General features: G+C 36.3%; 1 protein-coding gene across 1 annotated transcript; it reads right to left on the minus strand.

The window, feature by feature from the left end:
• Positions 1-2,246: 2,246 nt before the first annotated feature.
• On the minus strand, positions 2,247-21,706 carry LOC140836248 (TLC domain-containing protein At5g14285). Its single transcript, XM_073201625.1, is given in 9 exon segments — positions 2,247-2,931; positions 2,934-3,756; positions 3,829-3,947; positions 4,033-4,465; positions 15,622-15,687; positions 15,809-15,882; positions 16,648-16,763; positions 20,734-20,872; positions 20,959-21,706. Coding segments are annotated over 2 exon segments (711 nt in total). The 5' UTR covers positions 3,058-3,756; positions 3,829-3,947; positions 4,033-4,465; positions 15,622-15,687; positions 15,809-15,882; positions 16,648-16,763; positions 20,734-20,872; positions 20,959-21,706; the 3' UTR covers positions 2,247-2,344.
• Between the last annotated feature and the right edge of the window lie 292 nt (positions 21,707-21,998).

Here is a 21,998-nt window from a genome sequence, read left to right on the forward strand (position 1 = left end):
ATTCCGAACTCACTGGGCCCAGAACCGGTCCGGTGGAACAGATAAGCATGCCTGGATGTAACACATATAAAGAAACAATGATAGTAGATGAGTAGAACATATATAATTACAATACACTTATGACTTAACAATCTAAGCTTCAATAAAAATTTGAAATACAATTTCAAACAATAGCTTTTCAATAAAAAGATACACAGTCATTAAATTCCAATTCTCAGACTCCAAAATGCACATAGATTTTGCATCTCAAATCTCAATACATTTAACAATATGAGCTTCAATAACAATTTGAACTTCTAATGGTCATATTGGACTTGTCACATAACTAATGCCCATTTATTAAGCCATTAAAAAAAAAACCCTATAGTTAATATAATATGGTCGGTTCGGTTATTTCGGTTTTCTGAGGATCAAAACCATAAATCGAACTGAAAAACTGAATTTCTTTAATTTTGAAACCGTAACCGATCGAAAATTGATAAAATCAAACCATTTAAACCGATTTTTTGGTCCGATCGGTTATTTCGGTTTTAGCCAAACTATGCACACCCCTAATTATAAGGATTATGTCATTTTTTCAGTAGAAAATAACTTATTTGTCTTTTGATTGCTCATTGTATTTTTCATGCATTATATATTCATGGTTTTGTTATTCATGCATTATATATTCATGGTTTTGTTTTTGTTTTTGTTTTTTTTAATTTTTTTAATTTTTTTTTTATTCATGGCTTTGTTTGATGATTGATTTTGATGAGCAGATGCATGTAAAACTTCAGTTATACAATTTAATAAAATAATCATGTCTATAACATATATATTTGTTATAATTTTTTTTAGATTTTCATTTTTTTGAAATTTTACTCTCTTTTAAAATTAAAATCAAATATATATAATATATTAATATATATATAATAATATATAATATATAATATAATATATTATATAGAATATAATATATATACACAATTGTTTTTTTAAAATCATGTAATTTTCATATACTTTAGTTAATGAATAATTTTTCAAAAAATATATATTTATATTTTCATCAAGCTTTCAAAATGAATCATTTGTTATGTATGTAAATTAGACATTTTAAAATATTTATTTTCTATTATCCATTTTTACTATCAAATAGGCCATAATATTGAACATTTGAAACCATTTGTTTTTTAAGTTTTAGAATTGTATCATAGTCAAACTATATGCAATATTTATATCAAATACTAGATTATGAATTTTTTTATTTTCTTAAAATTTCATATATAATTTAAAAAGCATATATAGCAATTAAAAATCATAATTCAAAAGACTACATACTAACAAATTTTATGTATTGAATTTATAAATTTGTCTGATATATAATTTTTTTTAAATTTTACTATGATTCATTTTTAAATATCGAATAAAATAGTTATACAATATGTGAGACGATGAAACTAATGTTTAATAATTATACTTTAAATTTATATATTATGATGATTTTGAAATCGAAATCAAGAACATATTTTAGTTTTGATTTTGATTTACTGTTCTTGAAAAAACCATGGTCATGTTTAACTTCATATCTTAATACATAAATCTTAAACATTCTTATTATTTCATACATGTTTTATGATATTATTAATTTTTGTTTATTGAATTTATAAATTTTTCTTATGTATAATTTTTTAAAAAATACTAATAAAAGTCTTTAAATTTCTTAGTATAACAAAACTCTTCGAATTATTCTAAAAAATTCATATTTTATAATATTATTAATATATTAACATTCATAATTATTGATATAAATTCTCCAAAAAAAATTATTAAACTCTTTGTCTTCGATTTTTAGTTAAAAAATTATAAATATATTAATATTAACTTGGTATTATTATATATTTATCATAATATATAATTTTTTCCATATATCTTATAGTATAATTTATTACTTAATTATTAATTAAAAAGAGTATAGTTACAAAATCGTATTAAAAAGACAATAAAGCTGGAATAATCAATCTTAAAAGAGCCAACACCAATGACAAGTTAATGACGGTGAGGTTCTGGATTAACCTTCTCCTTCCCCAACACCAATAACAAGTCAAGTAGTAATGAAGAATTTAGGAAGCAGAGAGTTTCAGTTTCAGACAATAACAGTGCTTATTATTAGTTTACAAAAAGCGTTGTTCTAAGTTTCCAACCAGTTTAGAAGAAAGCATACAAACATGGGTAGTAAAGTCGTTCCACCGCATAAACTTAACACCAAAAACTTAATCTCAATCCACATTGCAAGAACATTATTGTTGTGTAAAATATTACACACACAATGAAGTAAAGAATCCAAAAAATTTCTACCTCACTTTCTTCACCGATTCTTCCTCCTTTCCTTATATAAACTGACCCAAAGATTCGAAATCCACAGTATACTAACTGAAATAGCCACGACCACAACAAAAATCCACGATATCCACACCCATTGGGGTATGGCACCGTCACCAGCCCCGCTAACAAGCATTTGATTCACAAAATAAGGCGCCAAAAAACCCCGGACGACAGTGTACAAAGCGTAAAAGGGAGGGGACAAGAAATCATAGAGTGTGGCAGCAAATTTGAGATCCGACCGTCGAGCACCTGCTAAAGTCCAGAGGTTCTGGCAGAAGCTGGTAACCTCGGCCAGAATAAGAAGCACGAGAATCGCAAAGGCCCCATGATAAGCAACGTAGCGACATGTCAAGAAGACGAAGAGAGTGCACAAATGGTGGCCGATGTAGAGAATGTCGGTGGGGGAAAAGAGGAACAGATGGAGGAGATCCATCAAGAAATAGGCAACACTGTATTCGAGAACCAGATTCTGTAGCGGCGTGTTTGGGGAGTGAAAGTGGATGGTGGGATCGGAGAGAATGGCGTAAGAGGCTAAGAACACGGCCGGGGTGCCGTGAGCTAGGGATATGGAGAGCTGGAAGCTTCGGGCCTCAGGTCTGGTGCCCAAGCCCGGAAAAGGATAAAGAAAGCAGCGAGGTATACGATGAGATACATGATCAGAAACAAGGGAAGGGGATTATTTATATCCTCCATCATCGTCTCAACAACAACACGAGAAGAGAAACAAAAGATACAAAGATGGGATGGGACGGGCGGCGTTTTCTATGTAGAAATAAGTTGTTTTATCGATACAAATAATACATCCTTGACTTTTTACTTCAGCCGTTGGATTGGATTTCCTTCATCTCACAAAAGGTCGTTTCAAACTCTTTTTTTATTTTTTTTTTATAATAGCAAAAACAAATATCCAATCCAAAATATTAGACATACACGCCCTCTAAAACCCCTTCTTTAAACACCATACCTTCCTTTCCCCAAACTGTTTCCTACGTTAACATGCACACACGAATGGCTTAAATCCCCCGCCACCTCTCCTTGTTTCCGTGGATAATTCCTTTTTTCCCAAAGATTTTGAAAAAGACTACTTCATTTGCATGCACCGCTTCTTTTTCTTTTCTTAGTTCGAGCATCAGGTTCTCCATATACTCTTACTTCTATAACAGCAGGGCGGCAGAAGAAGATGGGGGAAGAGAAGAGACTAATCAATTTCTCCTTTCTCTACATCTCCATCACATTTGGAATACTGTTCGGTTCGCCATTTTCCTCCTCATATTTCATGTACAATCCAAGTTGTTCCAAAGGATTTCAGTCTCCAAAAATGAAATCACCAAACCCATCATGGGTTTGATCTTCAACAAATTGATAGCTCCCATTCATTTCAACCTTCTTCTCCATCTAGATCGGAAATAAATCCCGTTAAACCTGCAAAGATAAAAATCTTTTAGATAGCAAAAACTCAGGGCTGACCTTGAGTACTGCTTATCGGGCTAGCTTTCTCTGCCTTTTCAATTCAGCTGCTGCTTCTGCTTCTGCTCGCGTTCGAGCATCTTCCGCAGCTCTGGCTTCTGCTTGCGGTCTAGCCTTCTCTGGTCATTTGATAGTAAATTTGTAAGTTCATTTTCTTCAGATTTCATCTACCAAAATAGTTATCAAGAAACAGGTTAGAGTAACCTCTTTTTTTGTGCATCTCAAGCTCTTCTCTCTCCTGTCAAAGTTTCTCGGGATCCCCTTATCATCCTGCTAGGAGCGGACTCAAAACTTGTGGATATGAAGTAACCCTAAGGATTCAAAGATTGTTAAACATCAAAGACACTAGAAGAAATCCACTGCACGATACCTGACCAAGGGCTTCTTCTTGAGCTTTTAAGAATGTGTGCGCAAATTGATTCTTCAGGAGAGCAGCCCTATACAGCTTGTCGGGGGAGACCTGTCTCTCAGCTTGTGCGGTCACACCTGAAATGCCTAACAATGAAAGACAATGAAGGACGAATTTTCAGTGCCGGTTTGTCATTTTTTATGCTTACCGTCCTCATTAGCGTCAGAATCATTTCCATGCGGCTCTACAGAGAAGTTTGTTCTTGCTGGTTCAACTCACTGACAGATGCTGAAGAAAAACAATTGCACATATATCAATACCCATGAATGGCTCATGCCACTGAAAAAAAAAACTTATCAACACTTGATAAAACAATATATCAACTTATAATAGTTCTGATCCGGAGCAAACATAACGTACAATGACCTCTGTCCTAAAAAATAGCAAATATCAAGACGGATCATCCCAAAATCCAGAAGACGGTGCTGAACAAAAAATAAACTGATACGCCTTAACAAATCCAGAGCATTATTTGTTAAAAATAATTATAGTTCTAGTAATTTACAGCTTCAAAATCTCCGGCATGAGAATTAAGGCATGGAAATGGAAGGTTAATGATAAAGTGCGGAAGGAAAATTCTGAGAATGCTTCTTTATTCACGCATTAACTATTTACAAAGACAAGCAATGGCTATTTATAGTAATTGAACTCCTATGATAAACGTGATATGACAAAACACGTTTATTGTATTGACCTAATGCTTACTAGTCAACACTAGCTAACACACCCCCCGCAAGCTTGGTATAGATTGCAAAGACCAAGCTTGGACAATAAAAATGCATGTTGCTCGCTGCCCAAACTCTTGGTGAAGACATCAGCGAGTTGTTGATCGGTAGAGATGTGAACTGGTTGAATAATCCCGAGCTTGATTTTTTCTCGAATCAAATGACAGTCGATCTCAATGTGTTTAGTACGCTCGTGATATATCGGGTTCACAGCTATATGTAGGGCAGCCTTATTATCACAAAATAAAAGTGTTGGACTGGACAACGAAAGACCCATATCACGAAGAAGACCACGGATCCAAACTACCTCACAAGCTGTAGTAGCCATGGCCCGATATTCAGCCTCAGCCGAAGATCTGGACACGGTATTCTGTTTCTTGGTGCGCCAAGACAACAAGGAGCCACCAAGTTTAATACAAAAGCCAGTTAATGAACGACGAGACATAGGACATGAAGCCCAATCAGAGTCGCAATATGCAAGGAGTGTTAATGAATTGTGGGAAGGCAACAAGATACCCAAACCAGGAGAACTCTTCAGATATTTCACCACTCTAACAGCAGCATCCATATGGGATTGCTTTGGAGAATGCATAAATTGACTGAGATGCTGCACAACATAACAAATGTCAGGCCGTGTGATGGTAAGATAAACCAATCGACCGATCAATCGTTGATAAGCATCTCTATCTGGTAGTAAAGGATCATCTGGTTGAACAGCTGAAGTTTGAGTGACGATGGAATCTAATTCCACGGTGGTGAACTTCTTGTGTTGCTCCATTGGAGTGGCAAAAGGCTTGCTGCAAGAAACACCAACATCCTGAATAAGCTCAAGGGCATATTTCCTTTGATTGAGAAAAATGCCATCACGAGAACGTGCAAATTCAATGCCCAAAAAATACTTCAATCTTCCAAGATCACGGATTTGCAATTGGGAATGCAGAAAACTTTTCAAATCAGAAATTAGTTTTGCACTACTTCCAGTAACAATTATGTCGTCTACATAGACCACAAGAATAGTAAGCTGGTCAGAGTCTTTTCGAACAAATAAGGAATGATCATGCTGCGATTGAGTGTAACCTGCCACACTCATGATACCAGCGAATTTGATATTCCATTGGCGAGAGGCTTGCTTAAGTCCATACAACGACTTACGCAAACGACATGCCTGTCTTTTATCTTGAATATGATAACCAAGGGGAAGAGTCATAAATATCTCTTCATCGAAATCACCTTGAAGAAAAGCATTGGCCACATCCATTTGTGTAACAGGCCAGTTATTTACAGCTGCTAAACTCAACAAACAGCGGATAGTTACAATCTTAGCTGTGGGAGAAAAGGTATCGTGGAAGTCAATACCCGGTTGCTGAGTATAACCCTTCGCAACTAAGCGTGCTTTGAATTTATCCACTGAACCATTGGCATTATACTTAATTTTGTATACCCAACGACATCCAACGGGTTTAATATTTGGTGGGAGAGCAACCACATCCCAAGTGTGGTTGGATTCCAAGGCAACAAGTTCCAAATCCATGGCATTTTTCCATCTAGGATCCTGAATGGCCTCATGATATGAACGAGGTTCATGGACAGAGGAAATGGCAGCCACAAAACGTTGATATGGTGGAGAAAATTTGGAATAAGACAGATGACGTGATAAAGGATATTCACAATTAGAATAATGACTCCGGGAAAGAGTTGGACAAGAAAAATCCTGAGTCCAACGAGGAGGAACACTTGTCCTAGAAGATCGACGCAAAGGATGGAAGGCACTAAGATCATGTAAGGGTAATTCAGGAGGGTCAGAAGCAAGTGAAGGGTATTCAACAGAATCTGAATTAACAGAATGAAAGGGAAAATGAGGAATAAAAGGAGTCGCTTGGGCAAAAGGAAAAATGTTTTCATGAAAAACAATGTACCTCGAGGTAAGCAGCTTCTGAGTTTCAAGATTCATCACCTTATATCCTTTTTGTACATTGGAATAGCCCAGAAAAACACAAGCAGATGCACGGGCAAAGAATTTATGATCATGATGAGGAGAGGTAACATAACACAGACAACCAAGTGTTCTTAAATGATTGTAAGAGGGAACTTTATGAAACAAGGACTCTGACCGAGTATTTCGGTTGGGAACAAATCTAGCAAGCGGACTAGGTCAAGTTATAGTAAATGGACGATGAGTCCAAGTATCGATCCCACAGAGACTAATATTTAATTACTAGAATTTTTATCACTTAACTTAAGCTAGACAAAATAAATAAAAAGATGATACGTGGATTATTAATCTAAACTTTAAATAAAATAATTGCAATTAAAAACGAGGGATTCAAATATCAAGGAGGGATTCAAATTCAAATAAATAACTAAGACACACAACGGTACCAAACTCTACTATATTGACACGTGTTAAAATCCAATTAATTATTTAATTCATGACAATCACGGTGAAATCCCCAATTTTATTTATTAAACGATTCCTCGAGTTAATAAACCTATTTAAGTCTAACAGTCCAATTATTTCTAATTGAATTTAATTAGATTTAAATGCATTAAATCTTCGTGGAATTTCAGTTTTCACCTAAAACCGCACACTGAAACCGAATACTATTTCTAGTCAGTTTAACCATGTGTTGATGACGTCTTTGTTGCTATATTTAATCAATCATCTTCCGAGTCGTGATTAATCAACTTACATGTAAATAGTTGATCAGGCTATTAACAAGAAATATTAAACTAACATCAATCAATAATTAAAATCAAGAAAAATAATATAATGAAAATAAAACAAATATCAAATAAAGTATTGTTTGGTCCTATTGTGGTCTTAGCCTAAAGAAAATTATTCCATGAATTCAAAAGAAAAGTGAGAACACATATTTAAGTTCATAGAAGAAAACAAAATAAAGAATGAGTGGAAGGAATTCTCAGTGATTTGTAGTGTGTGTGAGGAATTCCTCGCTGGTTTTGCCTTCCTTCTTCCTCCCTTCTTTTCCTTCTTCCGCGTTGTTCTGCTATTCCTTTGTTCTGCACTTCCGTTCCCTCTCCTTCCTTCTCTGTCTCTCTCTTCTGCACGCTTCTCTCCTCTCTCTTCCTTCTCCCTGGTGTTCTTCTTCCGTGTGGTATTCTGTTCTCTTTCTTTCTCTCTCCTCTGCCTCCTTTTCTGTACGCTTCTCTCCTCTGCCTCTCTCTTCCGCGCTGATATTTTCTCTTTTGTGCGCCTCCTTTTTCACGTCTCAGCCTCCTCTCCTTTTATCCTTGCTCAATGGGCCTCCTTCTTTCTTTCCTTCTAAGCCCATGTCAAGCTTAACCCTTGTAAATAAGATTGTAGATTTTATTTTCAAATATGAGACTCAATCTTTATCAAAACTTCAATAATATCAAGATAATAAAATATAAGAATATTTTATTTCTTTTCCTTTGGTATTTTCTTTCTTTGGAGTCTTGTAAATTTATTTTATTTCCAAATTTAATCATTGTTCCTCTTTTATTTAAATCTACAATTATTAATTCAATTAAGCATATAATTAGGGATAAAAAGCCTAGATAAGCACAAATAAAATCTCTAAAAATCTCTATAAGATTTGGGCTTATCAATCCCCCCACACTTAGCCTTTGTTCGTCCTCGAACAAATCAAAGAATAAAAATATTATGAAGGAATACTCAATGATTCACCACAACAAATGACACAATCAACACTTTTCAACCTACCAAATTCCGTCACACTCAATCAAAAGATCACACGTCGAAAATCATAAAATTCACTTTCGTTGCAACTTTAAAACTCAAGCATTCACTAGAAAAGATCAAGATAATGAGACGTGTGTAGTGTGGAAGTCAAAACTCATATTCCTCAAAGGTGTTTTAGTTCAAGGAATGCTCATATTTTCTGGATTTTTTTTTCAAAGAAACTCTCCATAAGCTTGTATTTCATATCTTTCTCCACTAAATGTTGGAGGAATATGACCCGGTCAATAGGTCTTTTAAGCTTATAATGTAAGGCCACGGCTCACGGCTACAATAAAGGTTGGGAGATTCAAAATGAGAGAAAATAAACAATTATTCCTTCAGCGCATTCCTTCATCTCTTATCTTCCTCCTCATTGAATTTCATCATTCCTCCAGCTAACTTTTTCATCTTCCTTGTACTTTCATTCATATTCCCCCATATATTTTTTTTTCTCCAGCTTCTTTCAATCTTCAACAACATTCCCTTTTAGTTTTTTTTTTCAATAACCACATCATACAACATTCATTCCTCCTCCTTTTCTTTTATAATTATATATATCTTTTCATCAATCCCTTTCTCATTCTTCATGATTTTTTTTCAAATTCCTCCAACTTTTTCTTATCAATTATCAACACATGGGAGTTATTGAAAATTTTAAAGCGCTAAAGGGGTTTATTTCTCTCAAAATTAAGGTAGAGGAATAGTGTATGAGCTAAAAATGGGTAGTTGATGTGGGATTTTGAAAGAATACGAATGGGGGCTAATTGTATGTCTTTGACACACTCCATTCGATTTTTTATAGGCTCAAAAGAGGATACTAGGGATATAAATGATGCATTTGGTAGGCTCGAAAGGCTCAAACGGTCCAAAAATCGCCTAAATCATCCCTAAGTCATTCTCCTCCGTATTTTCGCCTCGAAAGATAATCAGGTAAGTTCTAGATTGTTTCTTTTCTTTCTCTTTTTTTTTCAATTTTTTTTTTATGAGCTCACTTTTTACTAATTCACGATTAATTCATATAAGTATGACCTAAAGTGCATAGATTATGTCTCAAAATATGATACAAAACTAGTTTGTGCTCAAATCCTTCGGCTACAACTACAGCTCATCTCAATCAATTCTAGGTGGGATGTAATTTCTTGAGTGTTCAAAAATCTAGAAAGTCAATTAGTGTGTCATGAAATCACAAGTGCAGTTTCTCAAAGAATAACCAAAAAAAAAAAAAAAAAAATTTTCATGCTCGAGGATTAAACATTGAAGCACATGTTAAGTGTGGTGACATGAAACAAACACAAATTCCCCCCACACTTAGATTTACACTGTCCTCAGTGTCATGCTATTCAAAAAGAATATAAAAGTTGGATGTAGAATAGTAAGAGAGCACTTCCCTGACAGTGTTGCTTTAAATTCCATAGAGTGCTACATGGGGATGGTAGAATTCCTCAGTGCTGGAAATCTTTTATTTCAACAGTTTAGCTTTTCCAGAGTCTAAGGCATCTTACTTCATTCCAATATTTCCTACACACACCAAAATCACAGAGGATTAAACTAACAAAATGAAAAAAAAACAAAAATAAAAATGAAATGACATGAAATAAAATAAATCACTGGGTTGCCTCCCAGCAAGCGCTAAATTGATTGTCTATAGCTAGACAATGGAGAAGCAGCCTTCAAATAGCGGCTTCCGCCCATAGTAAGTATCATACGATATTACATATGGGTCTTGATTATGTGTGCCCTCAAGTTTGGCATGATATTGACATTGTAAGCTCGTCGCTCCAACAACACTCGGCAAAGACTGATTATTAGGGGAAAAACAATCTAATCCATGATCAAGCCCGTAGAAGATGTAATATTCTTGAGTTTGCTTTGATGGAAATAAAGAATCTGCTGGTGGAATATATGTTAAGACCATGTATGAGTTCAAATCCTTCGACTTGTGTTCTTCTACATCCTCCAACTTCACTTCTGCCTCATCTTTGCGTATGGATTCCTCGAAGAATTCTTCTTCCTCCAGCTCCACTTCTGCCTCATCTTTGCATAGGGATTCTTCCAACTCCACTTCTGCCTCATCTTTGCATATAGATTCCTCGAAGAATTCTTCTTCCTTCAGCTCAAATACTTGTGGAAGATCAGATTCAGATGAAATTTCTACATGATTTGAATCACTCTCCAAACCTTTATTGTTTGAGTTGTCATCATTCACCCATACCTGATTGGTCATTAATTGATCGACAAAAATCGCTTCGTCCTCTTGGTTGATTTCGGACACTGGTTGCATTAGAAGCTCAATCTGTTCATCGATGAAACACAAAGAGTTGACCATCTTCTTCCACTGGGCTATGATTTCATCTAAATGTGCACTACGCTCTTCTTGTTGCTCAAATGGTTGGTTTACAAAATCGGGGCAAAATTGTGGAGGATATTGGTGACTCCAACCCTGCAGTGAAGGATCACAATGCCAGTGGTAGTCGAAATCTGCCATATCATTTAACAAGTGCATCGCACTGCTGTATTCTCTATCAAATAAGTGACTACCAGTTGCCAATGCTCCATAATTTACCCAACTTCTTGTTGCCTCATCCAAACCAAAATAGAAAATTTGAATAAGAGTGTAGTTTGACGAATCGTGAAACCGAAAGTTGTTTGCAAGATCATTGAATCTCCCCCAAGCAGCATAGAATGGTTCCGAGTACTGTTGTGCAAAATTCGTGAACACTCCTCGATGATCCATCTTGAAGTACCTCGCAATAAAATAAAAATAAATCAAATAAAATAGAAAAAAAATTCGAAAAAATGTCTAGTATCAAATAAGTAATTTATTCGAATATTAAATAAATTAGTCCCCGGCAACGGCGCCAAAAACTTGACCGAGTATTTCGGTTGGGAACAAATCTAGCAAGCGGACTAGGTCAAGTTATAGTAAATGGACGATGAGTCCAAGTATCGATCCCACAGAGACTAATATTTAATTACTAGAATTTTTATCACTTAACTTAAGCTAGACAAAATAAATAAAAAGATGATACGTGGATTATTAATCTAAACTTTAAATAAAATAATTGCAATTAAAAACGAGGGATTCAAATATCAAGGAGGGATTCAAAATCAAATAAATAACTAAGACACACAACGGTACCAAACTCTACTATATTGACACGTGTTAAAATCCAATTAATTATTTAATTCATGACAATCACGGTGAAATCCCCAATTTTATTTATTAAACGATTCCTCGAGTTAATAAACCTATTTAAGTCTAACAGTCCAATTATTTCTAATTGAATTTAATTAGATTTAAATGCATTAAATCTTCGTGGAATTTCAGTTTTCACCTAAAACCGCACACTGAAACCGAATACTATTTCTAGTCAGTTTAACCATGTGTTGATGACGTCTTTGTTGCTATATTTAATCAATCATCTTCCGAGTCGTGATTAATCAACTTACATGTAAATAGTTGATCAGGCTATTGACAAGAAATATTAAACTAACATCAATCAATAATTAAAATCAAGAAAAATAATATAATGAAAATAAAACAAATATCAAATAAAGTATTGTTTGGTCCTATTGTGGTCTTAGCCTAAAGAAAATTATTCCATGAATTCAAAAGAAAAGTGAGAACACATATTTAAGTTCATAGAAGAAAACAAAATAAAGAATGAGTGGAAGGAATTCTCAGTGATTTGTAGTGTGTGTGAGGAATTCCTCGCTGGTTTTGCCTTCCTTCTTCCTCCCTTCTTTTCCTTCTTCCGCGTTGTTCTGCTATTCCTTTGTTCTGCACTTCCGTTCCCTCTCCTTCCTTCTCTGTCTCTCTCTTCTGCACGCTTCTCTCCTCTCTCTTCCTTCTCCCTGGTGTTCTTCTTCCGTGTGGTATTCTGTTCTCTTTCTTTCTCTCTCCTCTGCCTCCTTTTCTGTACGCTTCTCTCCTCTGCCTCTCTCTTCCGCGCTGATATTTTCTCTTTTGTGCGCCTCCTTTTTCACGTCTCAGCCTCCTCTCCTTTTATCCTTGCTCAATGGGCCTCCTTCTTTCTTTCCTTCTAAGCCCATGTCAAGCTTAACCCTTGTAAATAAGATTGTAGATTTTATTTTCAAATATGAGACTCAATCTTTATCAAAACTTCAATAATATCAAGATAATAAAATATAAGAATATTTTATTTCTTTTCCTTTGGTATTTTCTTTCTTTGGAGTCTTGTAAATTTATTTTATTTCCAAATTTAATCATTGTTCCTCTTTTATTTAAATCTACAATTATTAATTCAATTAAGCATATAATTAAGGATAAAAAGCCTAGATAAGCACAAATAAAATCCCTAAAAATCTCTATAAGATTTGGGCTTATCAGACTCAAAAGGTGTCTTGTTGCACAACAGTGGGCTTGGTGTTCGGTTTATAAGATAAACAGCAGCTAACACACAATCTCCCCAAAATTTAAGGGGAAGAGAAGATTGAAATCGTAATGCTCTAGCAATGTTAAGAATGTGTCTGTGCTTTCTTTCAACAACCCCATTTTGTTGGGGTGTATATGGACAGGAACTGTAATGAATCACACCAAGTGAGGAGAAAAAATCTCGACATTCGGCTTTAAAAAAATCAGTAGCATTATCAGTGCGGATGGACTTAACTTGAGCAGAGAACTGACATGTGACTAGAGCAAAAAATTGCTTGAGCAATCGAAACACATCAACCTTAAAATGCATAAGAAAAGCCCAAGTGCCCCGAGAAAAATCATCAACGATAGTTAAGAAATATTTCTCTCCATTATAAGTAGGTGTATGGAAGGGACCCGAAATGTCAACATGTATAAGCTGAAATGGATGCAAAGACTTGGATACACTTACTTTGGGAAAAGCTAACCTTGTTTGTTTGGATTGTGGACAAACTGTACAATGTGGTAAAGAAATATCCTTTGACAAGAACTTTTAGAAACAACAAGAGCATGCTGAAATTGTAAAGTATTACAGCGAGAGTCAAAAGATGAGGGTGAACTCTTATTTGGGACTGTGCTTGATTGCTGGAATGAATGATTGATGAGATGATATAGTCCATTTTTTTCTTTACCAATCCCAATTATCTTCCCATTCGTTAGGTCCTGAAATAGACAAACACGCGGGTAGAATGTGACAAGGCAATTATGAGTCTTGGTAAACTTAGAAACGGACAAAAGGTTAAATTGGAAATGAGGCACACATAGCACATTAGATAAGGTAATATGCGGTGAAATGGTAACTGATCCAATATGACTTATGTGAAGCTTGCTACCATTTGGCAATCCAACAGAGCTAGAGGAATTTGCCATGGATTTAGTATATTGCAAGATAGATGAACACCCTGTCATATGTTCATTTGCACCAGTATCGATAATCCAATCATCACGAAACGGCAAAATCATGTTACCTGCCATATTAGCAACCGGCTCCTGTGAAGTTGGAACCGCAGAGGCCCCCAACAACTTCAAGATCTCTGCATATTGTGCTGAAGTAAAGACTGGAACAGAAGGTTTGGCAGCAGCTGATTCATCTTCCTTAGATTGACAATCTGCTGCTAGATTTACGGCCACAGCTGGTTGTTTAGGCTTTCCAAAACCTCGAAAATTCCTTTTATTATCAGTACGAGGTGGCTGTCCATATAAGCGATGCCCCTGAGGATAGCCAACCAATTTATAACAATTTGCTTTAGTGTGTCCTGTCCAGTTGCAATACTCACAGTAATTAGGAGTGAAATTCTGATTCTGAATTCTCTTTGGCTCCTCATATTTATGTTGTGATGTGTAGAATACAGATGCTGGTGGTGTATCCATTGGAACCAGAGATCGATGTGTTTCCTCTTGTGACAGAATAGAGAACGCTTGGCCAACAGTCGGAAGCAGAGTCATCATAAGGATTTGGCTACGAATTGGCATGTAGCTATCATTCAAGCCAATCAGAAATTGAAGTAATCTCTGTTGTTGTTCATGCTTCAAGTATTGCCTTGCTGTGTTACACGCACAAGAAGGAAGAGTGACTAATGACGCATACTCATCCCAAAGATGCTTAAGTTTGGAGTAATATACAGAGATAGTGTGATTTCCTTGAACTAGTCGGCTGATATCACGATGAAGAGAGAAAATTCGTGATCCATTGACCTTGTCAAATTGCTCTTTCAAATCAGACCAGACAACTGATGCATCTGTAGAGTATACAATGCCTCCAAAAATCTCTTTAGACACCGTATTCATAATCCAGGAGAGGACCAGAGCATTGCAACGTTCCCACTGATTCAAAGATATATGTCCTATTTCTGGTCGCGGATAAGATCCATCAATGAAGCTGATTTTATTTTTTGCTCTTAACGCAATAAGCATAGCTCGACTCCAGATTCCATAATTCTCAACCCCAAGCAATTGATCATTCACTAAATTCACTCCCGGCATATCCGAAGAATGTAAGAATAGCGGATCATTGAAAGTATTGGAAGTTGTTGCCATCAGGAAATTAGGTAGAACAATTCTAATACCTGTAAACAATGACGCACAAATCTGACTTCAATCAAGCGCATGTGCTCCGGAAATTCTTCAATCGCAAGCTAGATCCTGATTTCGTCTTCAAAAAATCGACAGAATGCGGCAAGTATTCAATGAATTGCAGCAAGATAAGCTAGATCTTGTCTGCGTTAAAAGAAAAATCAAGCATCAGAAATGAAAAATTTCTGGCTCTGATACCATGATAAAGTGCGGAAGGAAAATTCTGAGAATGCTTCTTTATTCACGCATTAACTATTTACAAAGACAAGCAATGGCTATTTATAGTAATTGAACTCCTATGATAAACGTGATATGACAAAACACGTTTATTGTATTGACCTAATGCTTACTAGTCAACACTAGCTAACAGTTAAAAACAAGACCTAACAAAGAGGTTAGACATAACAGTAACATAAGGACCACTTACAAAGTCCATCAACTGGCCTGTCAACACCAGACTTTTTTTCGACTCTACTGTCACAGCGACATCATCCTGAAACATATAAAGGTAAAAAAATTCCAGTGCAAATTTGCAATATAGATAAGATTTTGACGATTAGATGAAAACAAGAATCGACATACAAAAAGAACAATAGGCTATCGTCAGCAAATACCTGTGTTTGTTTTAGACCAGAAGAATCTTTGGAGAATTCATATCCCTTACCAGATGTTGTCCTAGATTCAGGTCCTGCACAATCGACAAATCTCAGAAGCCTGGAAAAGATAAACTAACAAGTGCAGAATAATAGAGAAACGGATAAATTCAATTAAATCCCAAAAATATGGGCATTTACGTATTGTAAGGAAAGAAAGTTTGATCACTTCAAACTTCTGATATTGATCGAATGGGCTAAATTTATTTTGGCCCAAGGAATGTGAGTAAATTGACAGTTAGAGAGAAAATGGAAGGCACGAGTTGTGCACGATTAGAGGATAGTGGGAAGTAAGGAGAGTAACCGCAAAGAATTCAGACAGAACAAAAGAAAGTGATAGATATGAAGAAAATAACACTCGACACAAATCTGCAAAAACTTGGCAAATTTCAATCTTCATATTTATGTTTTTCTTAGACTTTCATTAAAATTTCCAGTTTTTCAGCATCTTCATTCTAGTTTCCTTCATCAACTTTATTGTAATTTATGGTAGTTTGTGAATTCTTACTTGTGAATACAAGATTATGTTGGGGAATTATTAATCAATTTCCAGTTTAGTTTCTTTGTTCTTAGTGCATATTAGTCTAGAAGATCATAATGAACAGTCAAATATAGTATGTGTTTCGTCTGAATTCATAGAAGTTAGGTTTTTATCATTTTCACAAAAAATCGATGTATGTAGCATCTGACACGCCCACAATATCAAAATTTGTGCAAACAAAAATTAACATGTCCAACGAGACAGGAAAATATGCCGTAAAAAAGAATGGATCAATCAGGGGAGCAGAAATTCCACCAACCTTTGAAGAGGAGTTGAATGAAGAAATGATTGCCGAAGAAGTTTATGTCCATGATATGATTGAACAATTTAAAGACCAACCACATGGCCATGTTCCATTCAAGGAAGCTCGCGAACCTAAAAAAAATGCAGGAAAAAATAATGTAAGAAAAATTGAAGAAGCGTTAAAGCTTATGATTGATGGTATCTTAGCCTACGTGCAAGCAATGGTGAGACAGACGATGAGCAGATCTATAAGTGCAAGTCAGGGGAGTAATCAACCTTAGGGTCAAGACCAAGGGTTTAAGGCAAGGGAGGTGATCTTCGCTGCCAAGAGACAATGTTCCCTAACCATGAAGAAACATCTCCAGATAGGAGGGATGAAATCGTTGGTCAAGAGAATCAGTTTGATAAGTGCATTTTATGCACTTATATTAGTCCTATATTTCATATAGATTGTTAGTCTTTTCGGGCGGAATTACGCGTTTTTTGTTATTTCTGGTGTGATCGCAGGAACCTAGGTGAGACCACTGAAAGGGCGCGAAAAGGAGCGAAAATGGTGCATAGTAGAGAAATGTGAGCCAAGCAAGCAATGGAATGCAGGAAGCCCCGCGCATATGCGCGTCGTATTCCCGCGCACATGCGCGCAACTGGCAGTAGCTTCCGCGCACATGCGTTCCCAATGCCGCACATGCGCGGCCCATACAGTGTGATTCGCGCATATGCGCGAGTAAGATCGCGCATATGCGCGAGAGTTGCCCCAGGAGAAATGCCGAGAGCTGCGCGCATATGCGCGCGACGCGAGACCCGAATCTAAATAGGTTTCGGCGTTGAAATTAAGGGGGGTTCCGAAATATTATTGAGGGCCGTCATACCACTCGAGAGAAAGGAGAAAAAGTGAGAGCGCACGGAGCACGGGACGCGAAGAACGGAGATAGAAGACGCTGAATCCGGACACGGAGACGCACTTCCATCTCTCGCCAACACGTTCTTAATTCGGTTTCTTACTTTTATGTTTTTAATGATTACAAACAGGTTTTGTGGTGATTTAAATTCGAGCATGAACTAATTTTTATTTTCTAGAGATTGATGTAGTCGTGGTTGAACCTATGTGAACGACGATTTGAATTTTTATTGAATTATTTCATCGTGTTTATTTGTGATTTCTTGTTCTTAATGCTTTTGAATTACTGGCCATAATTCGATTGATTACATAATTGAAATCTAACACTCGACAGAGGGGATCGAAATTAGGACAGAAGAAATCACATCGTTAGAAATTTATAACGTGCAAAAGACGTATAACTCTGACGAATCCATAAAAGAACCTTGTTTACATTTATTACGTGTTACGTGATTTTGAATAGACATATTAAAATCAGTAATAGGTAGTACATTTCTATTTATCACTCGACAGAGGGAATATAAAATATTGTGAGTTCTTGGTTAATACACATGGTGCAATTTAATTGAATGTTGATCAATGTTAATTTAGCATATGGGAGACTCGACGAAATCATATCTCTAGATTTATTTTCTCAGTGAATTGTCTGCTGCGTGCTAGAATTACAGGAATTGTTATTTTATTTGAATTGATTCCAAACCAACTATTTGATTGTTTAAATAAAGTTGAGCTATGTCAATTATGATAATTGATATACAGTTTTAAATATTTACTCTTCGTGGGATCGATATCCGTACTCTAACCAGTACTAAAACTTGACACCGTATACTTGCGGTAGTGAAAACACGCAACACAGTTAAATGCTCAAAGGAAAGACACAGAAAATGCAAAACAACCAGTGAATTATGATGGTGACTAATCCTCCCCAGCAGCCTGGAGAGTTTAAACATGGAGCCATACATGTAAGTATAATGCATTTAACCATAATACTAAAACTTGTTGGTCTTTCCAAAATGTTTTGCAAGGAAAAAAAATAAAAAAATATTGGATTCCTTGGGAGTGGCGTGTAAGGATAGATTTTTACTGTTAAATCGTCTTATAAAAACAAAAGTGTCAACATTCTTCCAAGTGAGTGCCATATTTGGGCCAAGAACTATTTCAGTGCTCATTCATGCAGAGCAAGGTCGGCGCCCCGAGGAGTTAATTCACCAGAATCAGGGGAGTCATGTGCACATGGGGAAGTTATCTTGTTTTGGACCAAATTGTTTGGAATACTCGACAGTTCACCTAGAGAAAGTAAGTCAAGGACACGTGAGGCTTACAAAGCAAACTCGCGAGGAACAAAGAGCACAAAGAAAGACTAGAGTTGTTCCTCCCCGTAGAAGTGATTTGACTGAACATTGACAAGCGGCTCAACATAAAAAATTTCCTAGGACACTTACTAGAACCCAAAAAGACGATGTTGAGACAAAGAACAACAATGAGAAGACGAAGTTGGCGATAAAAGAAAAAAATGAGACAAAGTTTGGAAGATTAACCAATGAGAATAAAGATATTGAAGAAAGTAATAATTATTGGGTAATAAGAATAAATTTCATCTCGGGAAAAATTTGTATTTCTGTGGATTATGCCACAGGTGCATTGGTTTTTCTCAAAGAGTCCAAAATCGGTCAACATGGATACCCAAGAACAAGCCAAGTTTTCGAAAAAAAACACTCAAGCCTACTATCATTGTGCCACAAAGACCGATGGTTCAACCCATCATTGAAGAAGTTGATGATTAACTTTGCACCAAGGGAGAAAGCCAGACAACAACAGCCACCGTGTGGAAGTTTAAAGTTCAGAAAATTTTAGAAAAAGTAAAAGATGGCAAGAAAGAAGTAAACATGGAGATCCAAGGAATTCAGTTGTTAATAAAAGAGGTTAAAAGAGGTTAAAGGTACAATGGGGAGTTATCTCCCAAAGGATCAATGATTCATCTAAAAGTAAAAGGAGTTATCATATTCCGGACGAGGAAAGTCAAAATACTTAGAGAAAGAATATGAGCCAAAGATACAGGAAAACGTTTTCAGCAAATGAGAGTTGAGAGTACCCCAAGGAGTCATCTTACCAAGGGCTAAGGAGTTGCCTAAATATCATAGATACGTTCTATTGTGAACTAATGAATCATAAATACATGCAGTGTCCAGAGATGGGGAGTCGTGAGGTACAAAATATTACAAGAAATATCAGGGAGTTTTGATTCATCGGATCGAATGAGGAGCTAATCAATATGAAAGGAAGAGATAAAAACGATGAATTTCGAATAGAGGAGTTAGTGATAACGTTATCACAAATGGAAGATGTCCAGCAGAAAATGCAAAATGCATTAGAGGAAATTAACTTCAAGGAGAGTTAAAAATGATAAAATGGTACAAGTGGGCTTACGAGTTACCCAAAGAAGCTGGCACATGCACACATACTGATCTTATGGACCAGAGAGTTAGATCAATGGAGTTAGCTATAAAGAAACTGGAGAAAAGAAAGAGCAAAAAGAAGATTAGTTCTTTATAGTTAAAATTATGTTTTTTGATAAATAGACCTTTGGGGCACTTTTGTGGAAAACAACGTTTAGTTTGTTTTTCAAAAGTTATAGTGACTATGGAAAGCAGGTATCGGGGCCACTTTTAACAAATATGATTTTGTTTCATGGTATATGGATTATGGAAGCAAGTGGAGTTTAAGCGAACACATGACCTTGGATGAAAAGATAAAAGGAGTTAGGCTGTTTGGCCGGCTCTAAGGAAAGAAGTAAGAAGATCTCATCACCACTTGCCAAACATCCAACAACATACAAAAACACATTAGCATTCCTCACACGCCCAACAAAATTCACCAACACATCACCACGTCCCAAACATCCAGCAAAATCCCAACACAGCAATGATATCCAAAATCAACAAGATAAACATGCAGTGTGGAGCCATCACAATCAATTCACATAACACAAACATGACTGCCGGGTAAAGGGACAGTGACACAAGTGATGCAAACATATGGCTTTTGGGAAAGAAATGGTCACCCGGTGACATGCAAGTTGCAAAGCAAATGCATACATATAGATGCTGGGATAGGAATGAAGCAACTGGGACAGTGTGATATGCAAATTCATAAAAGAAAAGTAAGATATCCAGCTGTGCTAAACTCATTCCACGAAGTTTTTACCGTCATCAGCCGCCTGATAATTTGTCTGAGTTTGGGAATGGCCTTGCAATGACGCCGGATTGGTGACTACCCGGCCTCAAGAAAGTGGGAGCAGCTGAAAGAGTCGTTGAATTCATGTGCTGGTCAACGTTCGAGACGGCTGCAAATAAGGTAAACAAGTTCACTTCTACCTACTCCCCAGCAATATGAGACTGCAGGAGAAGATTGCTGAACTAGGTGATTTACCGAGAGTGAAGTGGTGACAATATGGCAGCACGAGACGTCCCGAACAGTCGAAGAAGTAAGAAGCTACAAGAAATTAAGATGAATTAGTGGAACACGAATCAACTAGTTGGCTGGTGAATCACAAAAACATGAGAGTTGGGAGCGATAAGCTAGGTGATCGCTGAATCGGAGTTGCTTGAAGGAGTAGAAATCAGAACGAGGAGTTTGTGGTTTGCGGTAGTTGTTACAGTGGTAATTGATGGAGAAACGGCAGACGTGTGATGGTAGTGTGATGTGGCTTCCATCGGAACAAGTTTGGGGCTGGTGCTGTTGGAATAAGATGGTGTGGCCTCCTCGTCGTAGTAGGTACAACAGCGGGCACTATGGTGCTACGGCAACGGGTAGCCATCTAATTTTACATGGCTTATTTCTCCTCCCAATGTCATCACCATTCTAACCAGTCCAATGCTTATGATTTTTCATTTGAGCAAACCAACAAACACCACTATGGCGCAAGGTTGAGCACAATGTGGTCTCATGGTGAGAGGCAATTTGCAAAATCCCAATGATGATGGCAGAAGTCGAGTCGTGGCACATGCGTGAGGTAAACTAGCATAACCAAAGGGGTTTGGAGCAGTTGATGATGAAGAGTAGGCTTGGGGAATTAAGGTCTTGGTTGGTTCAAACTTCAAATGTGACATTTTTGGAAATTCGTTAAGAAAATTGGACTTTTGCCAGGATTATCAAACCAATTTTTGGAGAAAGAAAGAAAAATTAAAAGAAAGAAAAATTGGCCCCGGTTGTGAAAAAGTAAAAATTTATGGTAAAAAGTAAAAATCTCAAACTCTCAAAATTTACCAAACTACACACTTTATAATATTTTTCTCTCTACTCAATTGTGATTTTCTTCACAAATGAGAGATCTATTTATAGAGTTTCATTACACATAATCCAAAAATAAAATACATCATTACCTACATCATCACACACAAATTTCTAACTTTACAACTCTTATTTTCAACATTCAAATATTCAACTATTACTTTTTCCATATTAAAATA

The sequence above is a fragment of the Primulina eburnea genome, chromosome 7, assembly GCF_022965805.1.
Source record: "Primulina eburnea isolate SZY01 chromosome 7, ASM2296580v1, whole genome shotgun sequence".
Lineage (NCBI taxonomy): Eukaryota > Viridiplantae > Streptophyta > Magnoliopsida > Lamiales > Gesneriaceae > Primulina > Primulina eburnea.